The sequence below is a fragment of the Mobula birostris genome, chromosome 3 (assembly GCF_030028105.1).
Source record: "Mobula birostris isolate sMobBir1 chromosome 3, sMobBir1.hap1, whole genome shotgun sequence".
NCBI classification, from domain to species: Eukaryota; Metazoa; Chordata; class Chondrichthyes; order Myliobatiformes; family Myliobatidae; genus Mobula; species Mobula birostris.
The window spans coordinates 110,753,797-110,776,421 of record NC_092372.1 but is presented as its reverse complement, the minus strand read 5'-3'; the positions used below and the strand labels follow the sequence as shown (position 1 = coordinate 110,776,421).

Genomic DNA, 22,625 nt, shown 5'->3' with positions numbered 1-22,625 from the left:
CCATCCTCTGGATTTTCCCCCCTCCTTCTTTTCTTTCTCCCTGGGCCTCCTGTCCCATGATCCTCTCATATCCCTTTTGCCAATCAACTGTCCAGCTCTTGGCTCCATCCCTCCCCCTCCTGTCTTCTCCTATCATTTTGGATCTCCCCCTCCCCCCCCACTTTCAAATCTCTTACTAGCTCTTCTTTCAGTTTGTCCTGACGAAGGGTCTCGGCCCGAAACATCGACTGTACCTCTTCCTAGAGATGCTGCCTGGCCTGCTGCGTTCACCAGCAACTTTGATGTGTGTTGCTTGAATTTCCAGCATCTGCAGAATTCCTCGTGTTTGCGTGAATATAAAGGTGGTGTGTGTGTGTGTGTGTGTGTGTGTGTGTGTGTGTGTGTGTGTGTGTATATATATGTATTTCTGTGTGTAAGTGAGTGAGTGTGTATGTGTTTCGGTGTGTGTGGGTGTGGGTGTGGGGATGGGTGTGGGGGTGTGTTTCTATGTTTTATGTAAGGGACCAGCTACAGTGCTGGGTAGTTTGGTGAGACAGGGCCATCAATTGCTAAAGGTGGTTACTGACTGCTTGGAACGCCATGGGTGTACATAGACTCAATCCGGAGGTAATGGATTAAGTGTAGTGTGTGGCTATTGAGAACACTTGGGTAGTGGAGGAGACACCGTTCAGGACACAAGTGGATACTCATTCGGGGAATTGTTTTTGTGTTTGACTGTGCGGGCGAAACCTGAGAATAAAAGCCTAATATGGACAATGGTCAGAGATATTTAACTCTCTACATAAAACAAAGACATCATGAGCTCAGCTAAGAAGAAGGGGGAACTCACAGAGTGTATGTTCTATAAACTTGAGAAGGTTGAACAGGGAAAGGACAAAGTCGGGTGGTTTGAGACCTGGAGCCCAGAGGAACATTGGCAATAGTGGAAAAGCCAGTCAAAAGGAAGGGAGGTAAAGTAGCCATTATTCTATGTCATGTATATTTGCAAGAGCAAACACAGTGCCTGCAATCACGTAATGTACAGAAGGGGAGGGATGAATACAGGGAACAGTGAGACAATGTACAATGGGAGTTGGACAGATTTAAGGAACAACTAGAACAATACAAGAATAAATTAGTCAGGGAAGAGTGCTTGGTAGGAAGTTAAAAAGCAGGACCACGAGGGTGGTAATCTCAGGATTGCCACCTGTGCCACGTGCCAGTGAGGGTAAGAATAGGATGCTCTGATGGATGAACATGTGGTTCAGGAACTGCTGTAGGGGGCAGGGTTTCAGATTTCAGGATCAATGGGACCTCTTCTGGGGCAGGTGAGACCTGTACAAGGGAGACAGGTTACACCTGAACTACAAGGGGACCAATATCCTTGCAGAGAGGTCTGTCAGTACTACTGGGGAGGGTTTAAACTAGATTTGCAGGGGGATGGGAACCAGAGTGCCAGAGCAGATAGTGGAGCTGGGGTGAAAATAAATGAGATTAAAAGTTCATACAAAGTCACAAATAGAAGAGTTGTGTGTGGTGGTAATAATCCTCTGAGGTGTGTCTATTTCAATGCAAGGAGTATTGTAGGGAAGGCTGACGAGCTGAGGGCGTGGATTCACACATGGAATTACGACATTATAGCCATTAGTAAAACTTGGATACAGGAGGGGCAGGACTGGCAGCTTAATGTCCTAGGGTTCTGATGTTTCAGACGTGATAGAGGCAGAGAAATGAAGGGTAGGGGAGGTGACATTGCTAGTCAGGGAAAATGTTACAGCAGTGCTCAAGCAGGACAGATTAGAGGGCTTGTCTACCGAGGCCATATGGGTGGAGCTGAGAAACAGGAAAGGTATGACCATATTAATGGGGTTGTATTATAGACCACCCAATAGTCAGCGAGAATTGGAGGAGCAAATTTGCAGAGAGATAGCAGATATCTGTAGGAAACATAAAGTTGTGATAGTAGGGGAGTTTAATTTTCCACATATTCATTGGGAATTCCATACTGTTAAAGGTCTACACACCTTAGAGTTTGTAAGATGTGTTCAGGAAAGTTTTCTAAATCAACATATAGAGGTACCAACTAGAGGGGATGCAATATTAGATCTCCTATTAGGAAATGAGTTAGGACAGATGATGGAAGTGTGTGTGGGGGAACACTTTGGTTCCAGTGATCATAACACCAGTAATTTCAACTTGATCATGGATAAAGATAGATCTGGTCCTCAGGTCGAGGTTCTAAACTGGAAAAAGGTCAAATTTGAAGAAATGAGAAAGGATCTAAAAAGCGTGGATAAGGACAGGTTGTTCTCTGGCAAGGACGTGATTGGTAAGTGGGAGGCCTTCAAAAGAGAAATTTTGAGAGTGCAGAGTTTGTATGTTGCTGTCAGGATTAAAGGCAAAGTGGATAAGAATAAGGAACCTTGGTTCTCAAGGGATATTGGAACTCTGATAAAGAAGAGAGAGATGTATGACACGTATAGGAAATAGGGAGCAAATAAGGTGCTTGGGGAGTATAAAAGGTGCAAAAAAATACTTAAGAAAGAAATCAGGAGGGCTGAAAAAAGACGAGGTTGCTTTGGCAGTCAGGGTGAAGGATAATCCAAAGAGCTTCTACAGGTACATTAAGAGCAAAAGGATAATAAGAGATAAAATTGGTCCTCTTGAAGATCAGAGTGGTTGGCTATGTATGGAACCAAAAGAAATGGGGGAGATCTTAAATGGTTTTTTTGTGTCTGTATGTACTAAGGAAACTGGCATGGAGTCTATAGAAATAAGGCAAACAAGTAGTGAGGTCATGGAACCTATACAGATTGAAGAGGAGGAGGTGCTTGCTATCTTGAGACAAATCAGAGTAGATAAATCCCCAGGACTTGACAGGGTATTCCCTTGGACCTTGAAGGAGACTAGTGTTGAAATTGCAGGGGCCCTGGCAGATACATTTAAAATGTCAGCAGTATCTACGGGTGAGGTGCCGGAAGATTGGAGGATAGCTCATGTTGTTCTGTTGTTTAAAAAAGGCTCTAAAAGTAATCCTGGAAATTATAGGCCGGTAAGTTTGACGTCGGTAGCAGGTAAATTATTGGAAGGAGTACTAAGAGATAGGATCTACAAGTATTTGGACAGACAGGGACTTATTAGGAAGAGTCAAATGGCTTTGTGCGTGGTAGGTTATGCTTAACCAATCTATTAAAGTTTTTCGAGGAGGTTACCAGGAAAGTGGATGAAGGGAAGGCAGTGGATGTTGTCTACATGGACTTCAGTAAGGCCTTTGACAAGGTCCCGCATGGGAGGTTAGTTAGGAAGATTCAGTCGCCAGGTATACATGAAGAGGTGGTAAATTGGATTAGACATTGGCTCAATGGAAGAAGCCAGAGTGTAGTAGTGGAGGATTGCTTCTCTGAGTGGAGGCCTGTGACTAGTGGTGTGCCACAGGGATCAGTGCTAGGTCCATTGTTATTTGTCATCTATATCAATGATCTGGATGATAATGTGGTAAATTGGATCAGCATATTTGCTGATGATACAAAGATTGGAGGTGTAGTGGACAGTGAGGAAGGTTTTCAAAGCTTGCAGGGGGATTTGGACCAGCTGGAAAAATGGGCTGCAAAATGGCAGATGGAGTTTAATACAGACAAGTATGAGGTATTGCACTTTGGAAGGACAAACCAAGGTAGAACATACAAGGTAAATGGTAGGGCACTGAGGAGTGCAGTAGAATGGAGGGATCTGGGAACACAGATACAAAATTCCCTAAAAGTGGCGTCACAGGTAGATAGGGTCATAAAGAAAGCTTTTGGTACATTGGCCTTTATAAATCAAAGTATTGAGTATAAGAGTTGGAATGTTATTGGTGAGGCCGAATTTGGAGCATTGTGTGCAGTTTTGGTCATCAAATTACAGGAAGGATATTAATAAAGTTGAAAGAGTTCAGAGAAGGTTTACAAGGATGTTACAGAGAAAGGTTGAATAGGTTCAGACTTTATTCCCTGAAGCGTAGAAGAATGAGCGGAGATTTGATAGAGGTATATAAAATTATGATGGGTATAGATAGAGTGAATGCAAGCAGGCTTTTTCCACTGAGGCTAGGGGAGAAAAAAAACAGAGGATATGGGTTAAGGGTGAAGGGGAAAAAGTTTAAATGGAACATTGCTGGGGGGGGCTTCTTCACACAGAGTGGTGGGAGTGTGGAATGAGCTGCCAGATGAAGTGGTAAATGCAGGCTCACTTTTCACATTTAAGAAAAACTTGGACAGGTACATGGATGAGAGGTGCATGGAGGGATATGGTCCAGGTGCAGGTCAGTGGGACTAGGCAAAAAAATGGTTCGGCACAGCTAAGAAGGGCTAAAAGGCCTGTTTCTGTGTTGTAATGTTCTATGGTTCTATGGATCTGGGCAGACCGAGAGGAAAATGGGATAAGGCCCAGCAGGTGGGTCCTCATTGGGGAGCTGCCATGGGAATCACTGCTGAGGAAACTGATGAGGTAAGTTGGGAGGTGCTGGCTCAGGGAGTTGACAAGTGGGAAAGTAGCCACAAATGGGAGAGGTTTATATGCTGCACAGCCAGCTCCTCACTCACGTACATCACCACCATTCACAAGTCCTTCACCCCAGCAGAAAAGCAAAGCTTTCCATCCAAACTGCCCTCACATGTGCCAATGCAGAATTTTGGTGTAAGTTAGAAGAAGTGATTCAAATCCACCAGATGCATGCTAAAGACATACACATATTTGTTAAAGCTCAGCGCCTGAGAAATAGGTGGGACTGTCTGAACCCAGGGGTGCAGGATGGAACACGGGCAAGTAGTTGGGATGCCAGCAATAATCAGAACTTTAAGGAAGAAGTGAAGCAATGATGTGGAGGAGGAGAGAGTAACTGGGGAATGATAATGTCAGTGTTTCAGAAGACTGATGAATCTGCCAGTGAAAATACCAGGCCTATGGGCAATACTCAGGGCTGGGCAATCCAAAGAGGGAAGGACCAGGGAAATACATCAAAAAAGAAGGAAGAGTGGGTCATAAGGTAGCAAATGTATCTGCTGTGAAGATGCAGGGATCTTGTTTTGTTGCATGTGTTGCATGCACAAGGCATAGAGGGACAAAGGAGATAAAGTGTGATGCCTGGAGTCCTAGGCCACAGTTAGAGACAGTGTCCTAACAGGGGAACTAGACATGAGAGTCACCCACCAAAACAGAACCTAAATGCCCACTGTGACAATGCCCTCTCTGTCCACTCTGACTACTGACCAGATTATAGTAGTGGTAAAGACAGTCTCGGTCAGACAAATAACTGGCATTGCCCCCCATCGTCAGCACCAATGACCCACCATTGTTAAGGAGCCGGAAATGTGATATGTTAATGGAGGGTAAGGCATCGATATCGATAACGGACCCACCCTTGCCAACGACTGGCGAAGCTATTTATATTACGAGTGCAGGGGGAAGAACAGTGAAGGCAGAAAGAAGTGATTCACAGATACTTGAAATCAGTGGAGTGCAGCTTCCAGTGTACTTGTGGGTCTGTCCAATCTTGGAATAGAAATACTGAGGGAGGCAGGGGCTGCTATAGACTCTGGAAGGGGAGAAATAACATGGACAAGCCAGGCGCAGTGAACACGTACAACCAGTAAGGTACACAACCCAGCTGCTGACGCTCTGATCGTCAGGAACTGCAGTGAGGACGGCGTCTACAGGTTTCTTTGTCAGCAGTCTCCAGAGGTATGAGCTAAAGCATATGCAAGACTGCGGTCAGATAAAGATAAACCCAGTTAAAGTAGAGGGGGATCTGTATAAACCCCTTAAGTAGTATTCCATAAAAATTGATGCACTGGCAGCTGTTCAGAGTATAGTGAAAGAACTAAAACACCGGGGGATAACAACAAAGAACTCGTCAAACTAACTCACCTATATGGTCAATAAAGAAACCATATAGATCACATTGGTTATCAATAGACTATACCAACCTCAATAAGACCACGCTGAGATGGCATCCAATTGTGGCCAGTCCTGGTACCTTCCTGAAAACTTGTCTCCAGAACATAACACTTTCTCAGTCCTGGACATTGCTAATACATTTTGTGGGCTCCCATTAGCACCTGAGTCCCAGGATTGATTTGCCCTCACCCTTGGCGGACAGCAGTATATGTGGACCAGACTCCCTCAGGAATTCCACAATAGCCCAACAATTTTCCATAAGATCATGGCAAGACTTTGGCAAACCTCAACTTAGCACCCTACTGTTCAAACATCTTACAATTTGTAGATGATGTAGATGCTTCGGAGGATGAAGCAGGTCACCGTGGGTTGATAGTCAAAGTTTCAGAAACACTGCGGGACAGGGGGTTTAAAATCAGACCACACAAGGCTCAGACAGGGACACAAAGGAAGGGCATATCAGATGACAGACTTTCTGCAATCAACCCCATGCCGCGCCCAGTCAATGTAGGGAGAGTCAGGTGGGTAAAGTACGGATGCAATTCTATACTAGGGTTCTCAGCATTAGTGGCTCTAATACAGGCCTTAATCAAGGGAAGAAGAAAAATGAGGAACAGATAAGGAAAAGATATCAAGAAAGCCCTAGTCTCTGCACCTGTGCTAGGGTCACCCGATGTTCCTTGCCCCGTTCTTCTTTACTGCAGCAATGAAGGAAGGTGTTACAATGCAGTGCTGGTGCAGGACCATGGGGGCCAGTGGCACATTATCAACAAAGCAGGCACCTGTTGTGGCAGGATTTCCCTGCTGTGAAGCAGCTTTAGACTGTGCATCCTGGGCAGTGCAAGTAAGTGAACCTGCTGTAATGATGGGACAACTCAGACTACACACTCCCCATAACATTGTAGAACTCCTCAACACAGGAAGGCTGAAGACAAGTTCCCAAAGACAAGTGGGTGACAATAGTTTGAGACAATGCAATGCACCATCCTAACAGGGGAGAGGCACATGAGTGCCAAATGGAAATAGAGCAGGAAGAAGGTATTGGTGTGAATGAAACACCTCTGGAAGGGGAATCAGAGGAAAGTTTTATAGATGGATCTCGGAGCTACAGTGGCATGCAAAAGTTTGGGCACCCCAGTCAAAATTTCTGTTACTGTGAATAGCTAAGCGAGTAAAAGATGAACTTATTTCCAAAAGGCACAAAGTTAAAGATGACACATTTCTTTAATATTTTAAGCAAGAAAACTTTCTTAATTCCTTTTTTATCTTTTACAGTTTCAAAATAACAAAAAAGGAAAAGGGCCCGAAACAAAAGTTTGGACACCCTGTATCGCAGTACTTATTAACACCCCCTTTGGCAAGTATCAACGCTTGTAAACACTTTTTGTAGCTAGCTAAGAGTCTTTCAATTCTTATTTGGGAGATTTTCGCCCATTCCTCATTACCTTTGCTCATTACGGCCAAAAAGTTCTATTTTAAATTCATCAATCCACATGACTTGTTTCCAAAATGCATCAGGCTTGTTTAGATGTTCTGTTGAACTTTTTGAATAGAACTTTTTGGCCGCAATGAGCAAAAGTATGTTTGCAGAAAAAAGGGTGCAGAATTTCATGAAAAGAATCCCTCTCTAGCTGTTAAGCACAGGAGTGGATTAATCATGCTTTGGGCTTGTATTGCAGCCAGTGGCATGGGGAACATTTACTGGTACAGGGAAGAATGAATTCAATTAAATATCAGCAAATTCTGCAAGAAGCATCACACCGTCTGTAAAAAAGCCAAAGATGAAAAGAGGATGACTTCTACAACAGGATAATGATCCTAAGCACACCTCAAAATCCACAATGAGGCACAAGCTGAAGGGTTTGCCATTGTCCTCACAGTACATGGTAGAATTGGTGGCCCTGATAGGAGCATTGTGCTACTATAAAGGCAGGTGAGTAAATGACAGCCACTACGCCTTCAGGGTGGTGCATGATTATCTGATGGCATGGGCACAACAAGGATTTGTAGCCTCAACAGGGGCAGGTATTCAACACAGGCACCTAATACAACAACTGCTGGAAGCAGTAAATTTGCCAGCAGAGGCAGCAGTGATTAAAATAAAGGCTGACCAGAAAGGGGATAGCAAGGAGCAACAATGGAATACGGGCAGAATTCAGGGCAAAAAGGGCAGCAGAATAACAAGAGGCAACTGAAATTATAGAAGAAACAACGAGAACCAGTTTAGTAAAATTAGGGGAGGCAGAAGAGAAAGCGAAATGGAGGAGCGTGGGTACAAAGGAGGGACCAGATGGGAGCCGGAGCCATTGAAACATAGAAAATAGGTGCAGGAGTAGGCCATTCGGCCCTTCGAGCCTGCACCGCCATTTATTATGATCATGGCTGATCATCCAACTCAGAACCCCGCCCCAGCCTTCCCTCCATACCCCCTGACCCCCATAGCCACAAGGGCCATATCTAACTCCCTCTTAAATATAGCCAATGAACTGGCCTCAACTGTTTCCTGTGGCAGAGAATTCCACAGATTCACCACTCTCTGTGTGAAGAAGTTTTTCCTAATCTCGGTCTTAAAAGGCTTCCCCTCTATCCTCAAACTGTGACCCCTCGTTCTGGACTTCCCCAACATCGGGAACAATCTTCCTGCATCTAGCCTGTCCAATCCCTTTAGGATCTTATACGTTTCAATCAGATCCCCCCTCAATCTTCTAAATTCCAACGAGTACAAGCCCAGTTCATCCAGTCTTTCATCATATGAAAGTCCTGCCATCCCAGGAATCAATCTGGTGAACCTTCTTTGTACTCCCTCTATGACAAGGATGTCTTTCCTCAGATTAGGGGACCAAAACTGCACACAATACTCCAGGTGTGGTCTCACCAAGGCCTTGTACAACTGCAGTAGTACCTCCCTGCTCCTGTACTCGAATCCTCTCGCTATAAATGCCAGCATACCATTCGCCTTTTTCACCGCCTGCTGTACCTGCATGCCCACTTTCAATGACTGGTGTATAATGACACCCAGGTCTCGTTGCACCTCCCCTTTTCCTAATCGGCCACCATTCAGATAATAATCTGTTTTCCTATTTTTGCCACCAAAGTGGATAACTTCACATTTATCCACATTAAATTGCATCTGCCATGAATTTGCCCACTCACCCAACCTATCCAAGTCACCCTGCATCCTCTTAGCATCCTCCTCACAGCTAACACTGCCACCCAGCTTCGTGTCATCCGCAAACTTGGAGATGCTGCATTTAATTCCCTCATCCAAGTCATTAATATATATTGTAAACAACTGGGGTCCCAGCACTGAGCCTTGCGGTACCCCACTAGTCACCGCCTGCCATTCTGAAAAGGTCCCGTTTATTCCCGCTCTTTGCTTCCTGTCTGCTAACCAACTCTCCACCCACACCAATACCTTACCCCCAATACCGTGTGCTTTAAGTTTGCACACTAATCTCCTGTGTAGGACCTTGTCAAAAGCCTTTTGAAAATCCAAATATACCACATCCACTGGTTCTCCCCTATCCACTCTACTAGTTACATCCTCAAAAAATTCTATGAGATTCGTCAGACATGATTTTCCTTTCACAAATCCATGCTGACTTTGATCATTTCACCGCTTTCCAAATGTGCTGTTATCACATCCTTGATAACTGACTCCAGCAGTTTCCCCACCATAGACGTTAGGCTAACCGGTCTATAATTCCCTGGTTTCTCTCTCCCTCTTTTTTTAAAAAGTGGAGTTACATTAGCCACCCTCCAATCCTCAGGAACTAGTCCAGAATCTAAAGAGTTTTGAAAAATTATCACTAATGCATCCACTATTTCTTGGGCTACTTCCTTAAGCACTCTGGGATGCAGACCATCTGGCCCTGGGGATTTATCCGCCTTTAATCCCTTCAATTTATCTAACACCACTTCCCTACTAACATGTATTTCGCTCAGTTCCTCCATCTCACTGGACCCTCTGTCCCCTACTATTTCTGGAAGATTATTTATGTCCTTCCTAGTGAAGACAGAACCAAAGTAATTATTCAATTGGTCTGCCATGTCCTTGCTCCCCATAATCAATTCACCTGTTTCTGTCTGCAGGGGACCTACATTTGTCTTTACCAGTCTTTTCCTTTTTACATATCTATAAAAGCTTTTACAGTCCGTTTTTATGTTCCCTGCCAGTTTTCTCTCATAATCTTTTTTCCCCTTCCTAATTACGCCCTTTGTCCTCCTCTGCTGAACTCTGAATTTCTCCCAGTCCTCAGGTGAGCCACTTTCTCTGGCTAATTTGTATGTTTCTTCTTTGGAATTGATACTATCCCTAATTTCTCTTGTCAGCCACGGGTGCACTACCTTCCTTGATTTATTCTTTTGCCAAACTGGGATGAACAATTGTTGTAGTTCATCCATGCAACCTTTAAATGCTTGCCATTGCATATCCACCGTCAATCCTTTAAGTGTCATTTGCCAGTCTATCTTAGCTAATTCACGTCTCATACCTTCAAAGTTACCCTTCTTTAAGTTCAGAACCTTTGTTTCTGAATTAACTATGTCACTCTCCATCTTAATGAAGAATTCCACCATATTATGGTCACTCTTACCCAAGGGGCCTCTCACGACAATATTGCTAATTAACCCTTCCTCATTGCTCAAAACCCAGTCCAGAATAGCCTGCTCTCTAGTTGGTTCCTCGACATGTTGGTTCAAAAAACCATCCCGCATACATTCCAAGAAATCCTCTTCCTCAGCACCTTTACCAATTTGGTTCACCCAATCTACATGTAGATTGAAGTCACCCATTATAACTGCTGTTCCTTTATTGCACACATTTCTAATTTCCTGTTTAATACCATCTCCGACCTCACTACTACTGTTAGGTGGCCTGTACACAACTCCCACCAGCGTCTTCTGCCCCTTAGTGTTACGCAGCTCTACCCATATCGATTCCAGGAAACAGCCAGAAGGAAAGAAGCCATGGGGAGGAAGGAATCATGGTGGCTCAACCATGAGAGATACTACTGAAGTGATATCATGGGCTGGGGCATCAAGGAGGGTAGTGCAATGTGTAATCATATGTATAATGTATAATAAATAGTATGTACGACACAGGACAGTCAATATAGCATAGAAATACAATTGTATCAACATGAATTAATCAGTCTGATGGCCTGGTGGAAGAAGCTGTCCTGGAGCCTGTTGGTCTTGTCTTGGATTTTGTGCTGTGGTACCGTTTCCTGGATGGTAGCAACTGGAACAGTTTGTGGTTGGGGTGACTCGGGTCCCCTGTGGTTCTTCGGGCCCTTTTTATACACCTGCCTCTGTAAATGTCCTGAATAGCGGGAAGTTCACATCTTCAGATGCATTGGGCTGTCCATACCACACTCTGCAGAGTCCTGCAATTGAGGGAAGTACAGTTCCCATACCAGGCAGTGATGCAGCCAGTCAGGATGCTCTCAATTGTGCCCCTGTAGAAAGTTCTTAGGATCTGGGGTCCATACCAAACTTCTTCAACCATCTGAGGTGAAAGAGGAGCTGTTGTGCTTTTTTCACCACACAGCCGGTATGTACAGACCATTTGAAATCCTCGGTGATGTGTATGCCGAGGAACTTAAAGCTGTTCACCCTCTTAACACCAGATCCATTGATGTCAATAGGGAAATCCCTCCCAGGTGGGGAACCCTAGCCCAGGTGGACTTGGATCAGACAGCACATTTCACAGGGAAAGTGATGAAAGAAATATGTAAGTTGTTCAGGATTCAACAACAATTCCACGTCCCATATCACCCTCAGAGCTCTGAAATGGTAGAAAGGATGAATCAAACAATCAAGAATGCCTTAGCTAAAGCTATAACATAGGTGGGAAAGAACTAGATTGATGTATTGCTAGGAATCCTGATGAGATTGCGAGCAACCCCAAACTACACACCGGGTCTGAGCCCCTACAAATTACTGTCCGGGTGAGCAATGCGGCTCCCTTATGGGGTGTACCTGGAATTTATAGGAATAAAATGACCCAATATGTAAAGGAGCTCTGTAACCAGCTTGAAGTGTTGAGGGACAGCAGCAGCATATTGCTGATCAGAAACAGCCAGAAGGAAAGAAGATAATCCTCCCATAGCCAGAAGACCAAATCATGATAAGGGAGCTACCTGAAAAGACAGGGTTTGCTCCCAGGTGGATACGACTACAGGTGGTGCTTTTCAAAAGTTATACTGGTGTGTGTGTACTGATAAATCACAATAGTGCAAATAACCATGTTGCCTGGTTCGATGCACCCCACTGTCTTAATGTTTGGCTCTTGCATATACAGTCTCTTTCGTCCGTGGAGTAGCCTGTGCTTTTAACTTCAATTTACTGCTAAAATTTACAAAAAAAAAGGCTAATTGCAAGTTTCCTGAACTTATTTACATTTACAATAAGAACTGAAGACAGGTTTTTGTTTGAATTAGTATCTGCTATATTCACATAACTCCAGAATGCTCTTTAACAGTAAAATAGACCTTCCACTGCTAGGAGAACCCCCAAAATAAAAAGACCAGGGGAAAAAAGGAGGAGAAAGCTAAGGTGGGAATATTACCATCTCTCACACTGAGAGATATGAAAGAAAAATTTGATCTTTCTAAATTGACAGTAAATGGTCATTTGCAAGGGCAGTTGGTACATATGGCTGTCAAATAGAAAAACTGGTATTTTACAACTTTAGTAATTTCTGATTTTGTCCTCTCAAGAATTCAGTTTTTATTTCATAAATCAGAGTTTTAAGTTAATTAACAAAGAAAATAGAGTAACCTGTGCACCAACCTAAAAATTACACAAATGTTAAAAAATATGAAAATTGGTGGAAGCTAATCACGAATGAGTGTATAATAGCACAACATAAGGGTTTTAAACAGTGGATGCACATCACTGACACTAGTTTGGTTGTTTAGCAGCGAAATTAATGCAAATTGAATAGCATCTATCTCACGCTGAAGAGTCAAGTACCTACAGACAAACATGATACATTGCATAGCTCCTTTGTTTACAAATATTTAATTTAGTTTAGAGGAATTATCAGAAAGATGCACTACTTTTCTGAACTATTTCTTCCTTATCCAAATTTAAGAAAGCTCCTTAGTGCATAATCTCATTGAAACGTCAATTAGATTTGAACTAAATATGTGATACATAGATTGTTAAATATATTTGCATTGTCTCACTAATAGCTGAGGTGTGAAAGAAGCAAACAGTTTAGATCAATGACTCAAATATATAATGCTACATTGTTTTGAACTTTGAACTTGAGATTACATTTATCTGCACCTATTAATTTTTTAAAAATATGTAGCAAATTTTAACATTTAGAAACATGGAAACATAGAAAATAGGTGCAGGAGTAGGCCATTCGGCCCTTCGAGCCTGCACCGCCATTCAGTATGATCATGGCTGATCATCCAACTCAGAACCCTGTACCAGCCTTCCCTCCATACCCCCTGATCCCTTTAGCCACAAGGGCCATATCTAACTCCCTCTTAAATATAGCCAATGAACTGGCCTCAACTGTTTCCTGTGGCAGAGAATTCCACAGATTCACCACTCTCTGTGTGAAGAAGTTTTTCCTAATCTCGGTCCTAAAAGGCCTCCCCTTTATCCTCAAACTGTGACCCCTCGTTCTGGACTTCCCCAACATCGGGAACAATCTTCCAGCATCGAGCCTGTCCAATCCCTTTAGGATTTTATACATTTCAATCAGATCCCCCCTCAATCTTCTAAATTCCAACAAGTATAAGCCTAGTTCATCCAATCTTTCATCATATGAAAGTCCTGCCATCCCAGGAATCAATCTGGTGAACCTTCTTTGTACTCCCTCTATGGCAAGGATGTCTTTCCTCAGATTAGGGGACCAAAACTGCACACAATACTCCAGGTGTGGTCTCACTAAGGCCTTGTACAACTGCAGTAGTACCTCCCTGCTCCTGTACTCGAATCCTCTCGCTATAAATGCCAGCATACCATCCGCCTTTTCACCGCCTGCTGTACCTGCATGCCCACTTTCAATGACTGGTGTATAATGACACCCAGGTCTCGTTGCACCTCCCCTTTTCCTAATCGGCCACCATTCAGATAATAATCTGTTTTCCTGTTTTTGCCACCAAAGTGGATAACTTCACATTTATCCACATTAAGTTGCATCTGCCATGAATTTGCCCACTCACCTAACCTATCCAAGTCACCCTGCATCCTCTTAGCATCCTCCTCACAGCTAACACTGCCGCCCAGCTTCAAGTCATCCGCAAACTTGGAGATGCTGCATTTAATTCCCTCATCCAAGTCATTAACATATATTGTAAACAACTGGGGTCCCAGCACTGAGCCTTGCGGTACCCCACTAGTCACTGCCGGCCATTCTGAAAAGGTCCCATTTATTCCCACTCTTTGCTTCCTGTCTGCCAACCAATTGTCTATCCACATCAATACCTTACCCCCAATACCGTGTGCTTTAAGTTTGCACACTAATCTCCTGTGTGGGACCTTGTCGAAAGCCTTTTGAAAATCCAAATATACCACATCCACTGGTTCTCCCCTATCCACTCTACTAGTTACATCCTCAAAAAATTCTGTGAGATTCGTCAGACATGATTTTCCTTTCACAAATCCATGCTGACTTTGTCCGATGATTTCACTGCTTTCCAAATGTGCTGCTATCACATCTTTGATAACTGACTCTAGCAGTTTCCCCACCACCGATGTTAGGCTAACTGGTCTATAATTCCCTGGTTTCTCTCTCCCTCCTTTTTTAAAAAGTGGGGTTATATTAGCCACCCTCCAATCCTCAGGAACTAGTCCAGAATCTAAAGAGTTTTGAAAAATTATCACTAACGCATCCACTATTTCTTGGGCTACTTCCTTAAGCACTCTGGGATGCAGACCATCTGGCCCTGGGGATTTATCCGCCTTTAATCCCTTCAATTTACCTAACACCACTTCCCTACTAACATGTATTTCCCTCAGTTCCTCCATCTCACTGGACCCTCTGTCCCCTACTATTTCCAGAAGATTATTTATGTCCTCCTTAGTGAAGACAGAACCAAAGTAATTATTCAATTGGTCTGCCATGTCCTTGCTCCCCATAATCAATTCACCTGTTTCTCTCTGTAGGGGACCTACATTTGTCTTTACCAATCTTTTTCTTTTCACATATCTATAAAAGCTTTTACAGTCAGTTTTTAGGTTCCCTACCAGTTTTCTCTCATAATCTTTTTTCCCCTTCCTAATTAAGCCCTTTGTCCTCCTCTGCTGAACTCTGAATTTCTCCCAGTCCTCAGGTGAGCCACTTTTTCTGGCTAATTTGTATGCTTCTTCTTTGGAATTGATATTATCCCTAATTTCCCTTATCAGCCACGGGTGCACTACCTTCCTTGATTTATTCTTTTGCCAAACTGGGATGAACAATTGTTGTAGTTCATCCATGCAATCTTTAAATGTTTGCCATTGCATATCCACCGTCAACCCTTTAAGTGTCATTTGCCGGTCTATCTTAGCTAATTCACGTCTCATACCTTCAAAGTTACCCTTCTTTAAGTTCAGAACCTTTGTTTCTGAATTAACTATGTCACTCTCCATCTTAATGAAGAATTCCACCATATTATGGTCACTCTTACCCAAGGGGCCTCTCACGACAAGATTGCTAATTAACCCTTCCTCATTGCTCAATACCCAGTCTAGAATAGCCTGCCGTCTAGTTGGTTCCTTGACATGTTGGTTCAGAAAACCATCCCCATACATTCCAAGAAATCCTCTTCCTCAGCACCCTTACCAATTTGGTTCACCCAATCTACATGTAGATTGAAGTCACCCAGTATAACTGCTGTTCCTTTATTGCACATTTCTAATTTCCTGTTTAATACCATCCCCAACCTCACTACTACTGTTAGCTGGCCTGTACACAACTCCCACCAGCGTTTTCTGCCCCTTAGTGTTATGCAGCTCTACCCATATCGATCCCACATCCTCCCGGCTTATGTCCTTCCTTTCTATTGCGTTAATCTCCTCTCTAACCAGCAACGCCACCCCACCTCCTTTTCGTTCATGTCTATCCCTCCTGAATATTGAATATCCCTGAATGTTGAGCTCCCATCCTTGGTCACCCTGGAGCCATGTCTCTGTGATCCCAACTATATCATATTCATTAATAACAATCTGCACTTGTAATTCATCCACCTTGTTACGAATGTTCCTTGCATTGACACACAAAGCCTTCAGGCGCGCTTTTACATCTCTCTTAGCCCTTATACAATTATGTTGAAAAGTGGCCCTTTCTGATGCTTGCCCTGGATTTGTCGGCCTGTCATTTTTACTTTTCACCTTACTACTTTTTGCTTCTACCCTCATTTTACACTCCTCTGTCTCTCTGCACTGGTTCCCATCCCCCTGTTGTGAACTAACCTCCTCTCGCCTAGCCTCTTTAATTTGATTCCCACCCCCCAACCATACTAGTTTAAAGTCACCTCAGTAGCCCTTGCTAATCTCCCTGCCAGGATATCGGTCCCCCTAGGATTCAAGTGTAACCCGTCCTTTTTGTACAGGTCACGCCTGCGCCAAAAGAGGTCCCAATGATCCAAAAACTTGACTCCCTGCCCCCTGCTCCAATCCCTCAGCCACGCATTTATCCTCCACCTCATTGTGTTCCTACTCTCACCGTCGCGTGGCACAGGCAGTAATCCCGAGATTACTACCTTTGCGATCCTTTTTCTCAACTCCCTTCCTAGCTCCCTATATTCTGCTTATTTATTTATACATTGTCCCACTGTATTTCTGGGATAATCTCAAACAAAAATTTTCTACTCAAAAACATAGTGTGGCCCATACAGTCTGAGCCGATCCATTTAAATTGCCTAATCCCATTAACCTGCACCTGGACCATCGCCCTCCATACCCTTACCAGAGTTATCCAGGCTTCTCTTAAACGTTGAAATCGAGCTTGCGTGCACCACTTGTGCTGGCAGCTCATTCCAGACTCTCATCACCCTCTGAATGAAGAAGTTATGATATATTTGAATGCTAAATGATGTGCCTGCTTTCAGGAAAGATTTTATCCATTAAACGAGCTTTGGACAGGGTGGATTATAAGGAGAGAAAGATTAGGCTGTATTAGTTTTCTGTGGAGTGAAGAGGGCTCAAAGGTGAGATAATGGAAGTATATTTCTTAGGAAGGTACTTGGGAAGCTGAAAGGTCTGAAGTTAGAGAAGACACTACACAGATTACACTCCAGGGTTCTGAAAGAGGTGGCTGCAGAGATTGGGGGGACATTAGCAGTGATCTTTCAAGAATCATTAGATTCTGGAATGGTTCTGGAAGGCTGAAAAATTGCAGATATCACTCCAGTCTTTAAGAAAATTGTGTGACATAAGAAAGGAATTCTTTGAGGAAACAAAAGATAGGATAGACAAAAGTGAGTCAGTGCATGTTATTTTCTTGGATTTTCAGAAGGCTTTTGTCAAGGTTCCCAACATGGGGCTGCCCATGGTATTAGCATAAAGATACTAACATGGATAGAGGATTGACTGAATGGTAGGAGGCAAAGAGTGGGAATGAAGGGGACCTGTTCTAGTTGGCTGCCGTTGACTGGTGGGTGTTCTGTAGGGATCATGGTTGGGACTGTTTCATTTCAAGTTTTCACGTTATATGTCAATGACATGGATGATAGAATTACAAATAAGAGAAAATCTGCAGTGGTTGGAAACCCAAGCAGCACACACAAAATGCTGGAGGAACTCAGCAGGCCAGGCAGCATCTATGGAAGAAAGAACAGTCGACATTTCAGGCCGAAACCCTTCGGCAGGACTGGAGGAAAAAAGAGGAGTAGTGCAAGACACCTACAGTCCGTCTGCCAGAAGAAGCAGGATCTCCCAGTGGCCACCCATTTTAATTCCACTTCCCATTCCCATTCCAACACGTCAGTCCATGGCCTCCTCCATTGCCACGATGAGGCCTCAATCAGCTTGGCAGGACAACACCTTATATTCTGTTTGGGTAGACTCCAACCTGATGGCATGAACGTCGATTTCTCAAATTTCTGGTACTGGCCCCCCCCCCAACCATTCCCCATCCCATTTTGCCTCTCTCACCTCACCTCCTTGCCTGCCCATCACCTCCTTCTGGTGCTCCTCCCCGCCTTTTCTTTCTTCCACAGCCTTCTCTTCTCTTCTATCAGACTCCCCCTTCTCCAGCCCTGCATCTCTTTCACAATCAACTTCCCAGCTCTTTACCTGATCCCTCCCCCTCACAGTTTCACTTATCACCTTGTGTTACTCTCTCCCCTCCCTTACCTTTGAAATCTACTTCTCTTTTTTCTCTCTCTAGTCCTGCTGAAGGGTCTCGGCCCGAAACGTCAACCATACATTTTCCATAGATGCTGCCTGGCCTGCTGAGTTCCTCCAGCATTTTGTGTGTGCTGCTTGGATGATGGAATTGATGGCTTTGTGGCCAGATTTACAAATAATACAAAGATATGTGGAGGGGCAAGTAGTGTTGAGGAAGCAGGGAATCTGCTGAAGGCGGGTTAGGAGAATGGACAAAGAAGTGGCAGATGGAATACAGTCTAGGGAAGTATATGATCATGCAGTTTGGTAGAAGGAATAAAGGCATAGATTATTTACTAAATTCAGAAATCAGAGTTATAACGGAACTTGGGAGTCCTTGCAGAATCCCCTAAAGGTTAACTTGCAAGTTGAGTTGGTGGTAAGGAAGGCAAATGCAATGGGAGCACTCATTTGAGAGGACTAGAATATGAAAGGAAGGATGAATTACTGAACCTTATTAAACATTGGTCGGACCACACTTAAGTATGGTGAGCAATATTTGGCCCCTTATCTAAGAAACGATGTGCTGGCATTGGAGAGACACCAGAGGAGGATCATGAGAATGATCCAGGAATGAAAGGGTTAATGTATAAGGAGAATTTGAAGGCCTGTACTCACTGGGGTTGGAAGAACACAGGGGAATCTAATTGAAGCCTATTCAATATTGAATAGCCTCGACAGAGTGAATGTGCAGAGAATGTTTCCTATAGTGGGTGAGACTAGGAGCAAAGGGTACAGCCTCAGAATACTAGGATGTCCCTTTAAAACACAGATAATGAGGAAAATTCTTTAGTCAGAGGGTGGTGAATCTGTGGACTTCATTGGCTGTGGAAGCCAAGTCATTGGGTATATTTAGAGTGATGGTTGATTTGTAAGGTTATGGGATAAAGCAGGAGAGTAGGGATGAGAGGGATAATAAATCAGCCATGATGGGTCAGAAGAGCAGACTCGATGGGCTGAATGGCCTGATTCTGGTTTATGGTCTGACATAAAATAATGAGAGACATGGGCAAGGTAGATAGCCTTGGTCCACCTCCCATGGTATGGATGTTTAAAACTAGACATTAGAAGTTAAAGATGGGAAATAGGAGAATGAAAGGCAATCCGAGAAGTACAGTTTTCACTTAAAGGGTGTTGGATATCTGGCATGAGCAGTCGGAAGAGGGGTGGTGGAGGAAAGCTTGGGACAATGCATGCAATTAGAATTAGTATGGATAGGCATGATGATTGGCATAGATATGATGGGCCAAAGGGCCTGTTGTGATGCTGTACAACTCTATATCTCTCTGTTAAACAAATTACAAAATGTGCAGGTTTAATGCTGATTACATAATTTCAAACTTGTTGAAGTATAATTCATAGTGAGATTTTGTTTAAGCAAATCTCTTTTATAGACCTATTCTATCTTGTGATATTCATGCATATTAATTTTTAAAGATGAAACACTAAAACGACATACTGGACAGATACTTGGAAAAGGTGTATCGGGAGAGGACCCAAGTGAAGGTAAATGAGATTAGTGTCGATAGGAATGATCAGTGTGAATGAAGTGGGTGAGGGGGCAGGTTTCTGATGCCAGTAAATGTCAATCTGTTTGCTTATTCACATTAACAGAGTCAAAGAACATTTGTGTGTTCCCTTGTTTTCCATCGGCATGAACGTTGAAATAACCTTTCACAATAAACTCATAATAGAATTAAAAGTACAAATTTTATACATGTAAATATAACTTTTATTAGAACAACTGCCACAAGATGTGCGTAAATACTATTGGAAATAAACGCAAAATTGTCAGCATTTCCCAACAAATTCCATCCCATTCAAATTCTAGGAGCAGAAGGACACATAACTTAAGTGACTTTGACCCAAACACAAAGGGTAAATATATACCTTTGGCAAGTAAGTAAATTGATTTTTGAGGTATTAAGAAGGTTCCAACTTCTATCACCCATCGCTGGGTACAATAAAAAGTCCAGAGTACAAAAGAATGCTCCTGTGTCTTCTAGCTAAATATATACAGACTAAATCTGATGTGTTTCACTCATACCTTTAGATTTGCAATAAAATGCCAAATGAGCAGTTTCAAACTAAGATGGTTTGCCTTAAGGGGAAGAAGACTTCAGTCAGTTCCCAACAAAATAAGTGTAATTTCTTAACTGATAATTTATCCCTACAGCCGCACACTAATTGGTTCAGGCAAGAGAGGCAAGCACACAGAATGGTACTCACTTCACCATTCAAAGCAACAACTGTTGCAGAGATATTCCAGCATTACCTTCTAGGCAACAGTGAGTACCTTCTAACCAAGACCAAGAAGGGAGAATCAGGATTACTCAGTTATATTTTTTTCAATAATTAAATGATTTGCTGTGGGAAATGACATCCAGTAAAAGACTGGTTTTCTGGTGAGCTATGGCCCTCTTGTACTTTTAGTAAGTATGCAAATTGGATGGAGCTTTGCTTCTACTTCATGAATGACTGGAGAACCAGTCCAACTGTCCAAATTATCATCTTGTTCAAACCACTCACCTTCAGGTCTCGATGGACCACACCCATCTGATGGCAGTGTAGCACAGCTTCCAGGATCTGCTGAATGCAATGACTGCATGCAAACACCAGGGGTGTGTGTTAGTTTCAAGCTGACACTCACTCTCTGTGTACTGCTGGAGAGACTGGCTTCATGGTTAATAGCAAACAACTGGTATTTTTACAAGTCATCCTGAATGGATCTAAACACACGTGCTCCAGCAGAATAACCAGCGGCTTATTAATTGAGAGTTCTAGGCTTCCTTTCATTTGCTTTAACTCTGTTTGCAGCACACTTGAAACTACTGGCTAGACACTCAATTGTAACAATAACATGGCAATTAGCAATTGGGAAAACAGTCACAGAGAACTTCTTCAGCAATTTATAAATTTATTTAATTCAACATAATTATAAGCATAATACCATATTTGGAAAGCAAGTGCTTTCCAAAGAAACATTACCCTCAATCAGTTTGCATTTTTCATTAAGTGTTACAAACACAGTAATCAGCATTCAGTTTCTAATTTAGGTTGAAATAAGTGTTGCCAATTTTATAATTCCTCATTTTCACTCTTTGCCTATACATATTCCAATGAAGTAACGTGTGACCAGTTGTGTAAATACTTGCTATCACAGCCTGTCTCAGAACAGAAGTGGTGTTTCTTTCACACACAGCAATGCATCATAAGCAAAGTTTTTCCAATAAGTATTCCAAGATATTTTGAATTTTTAACCATAGAAGTTCAAACCCACTTTGAAGAAATTTTGTATATCCAAAACTTCAAAATTTAGAAGACTTCCCTGATTGCATTCAAAAGCTTTCAGCCATGATGCAGAGCAGACATGTGGAGTTGCAGGTTCGTAAGAGGCACCATGCAGATTGCATTGAGGTGAGAGAGATTTTTTCAGTTTGTTTTCCCACCCCTAACAAGGAATTCTGCTTGCAGTTCATGGGTAAATACTGACCTTCAGGTCCCTGTGAACTATGCCATTAAGGTGACAATGATTTACACTTTCTAGAATCTGCTGTATACAATGACTGTGAAGAAACAAGGGCAGAATGGAAGGGAGAAGAAATTTAAAGTACATATTCACAGCACACACATAGAAAGTACACAGTACTGAATAGAACTTCATCAATCGAAATTGAGAAAAGAATAAAAACAGTGACAGTGAGCAAAGCCACACTTATAAGTTTAAAATACAGCAACATAGTCATCAAAGAGAACAATCTCTAAAAAGCATCTGATCAGCTTGAAAGGGAAAAGAAGCTTCTATAGATAGGTAAAAACATTACAGATAATCATTTCAAATGATCCAGACAAACGAAACATAGCAACTTGCATTTACAATGTAATAAAGTCATGTCTGATCAGTTCTGCGTGTAATAAAGTAAGTGTCTGAACAAATTCTGTCACAATCTTTTCTAACTGTCAGGCATTTGTTTAAAATACGCAAATATCCTACACCACAAAATTAGGAATAACAGTTTCATTTTATTACCAATGATCACTGAAGAAATAAAATGCATATGGAACAGGAACTAATTAAGAATGAAAAGAGGCTTTTAAAATTTCTGCTTTAGTTTTAAAAATTGAGATTAACCACCACATCTTTCCCTTGAATACAAACTGAAAGCAAAATCTTCAAAGTTAAAAGCAAACAGAACAGGGACCCTTCTGGGACCCTTACTCCTCGTGATTTTTATGAATGACCTGGATAAGGAAGTGGAGGGATGGGTTAGTAAGTTTGCAGATGACAAAAAGATTGGAGGTGTTGTGGATAGTGTGGAAGGCTATCAGAGGTTACAGCAGGACATTGATAGGATGCAAAACTGGGCTGAGAAGTG

The 22,625-nt window shown here is 42.7% G+C and overlaps 1 protein-coding gene across 14 annotated transcripts in view; it reads right to left on the bottom strand.

Moving 5' to 3' along the window:
* Positions 1-22,625, bottom strand: part of LOC140195219 (calcium/calmodulin-dependent protein kinase type II delta chain) — a 580,639-nt gene that overhangs the window by 209,897 nt on the left and 348,117 nt on the right. For 8 of the 14 annotated variants that reach the window (XM_072253183.1, XM_072253188.1, XM_072253185.1 and 5 more), the window contains exon 6: positions 20,779-20,851. In XM_072253183.1, the coding sequence (XP_072109284.1) occupies positions 20,779-20,851 (73 nt within the window). Of the gene's footprint in view, positions 1-20,778; positions 20,852-21,742; positions 21,816-22,625 lie in introns of all 14 variants that reach the window. The other 6 variants (XM_072253184.1, XM_072253187.1, XM_072253189.1 and 3 more) reach the window with 1 other exon arrangement.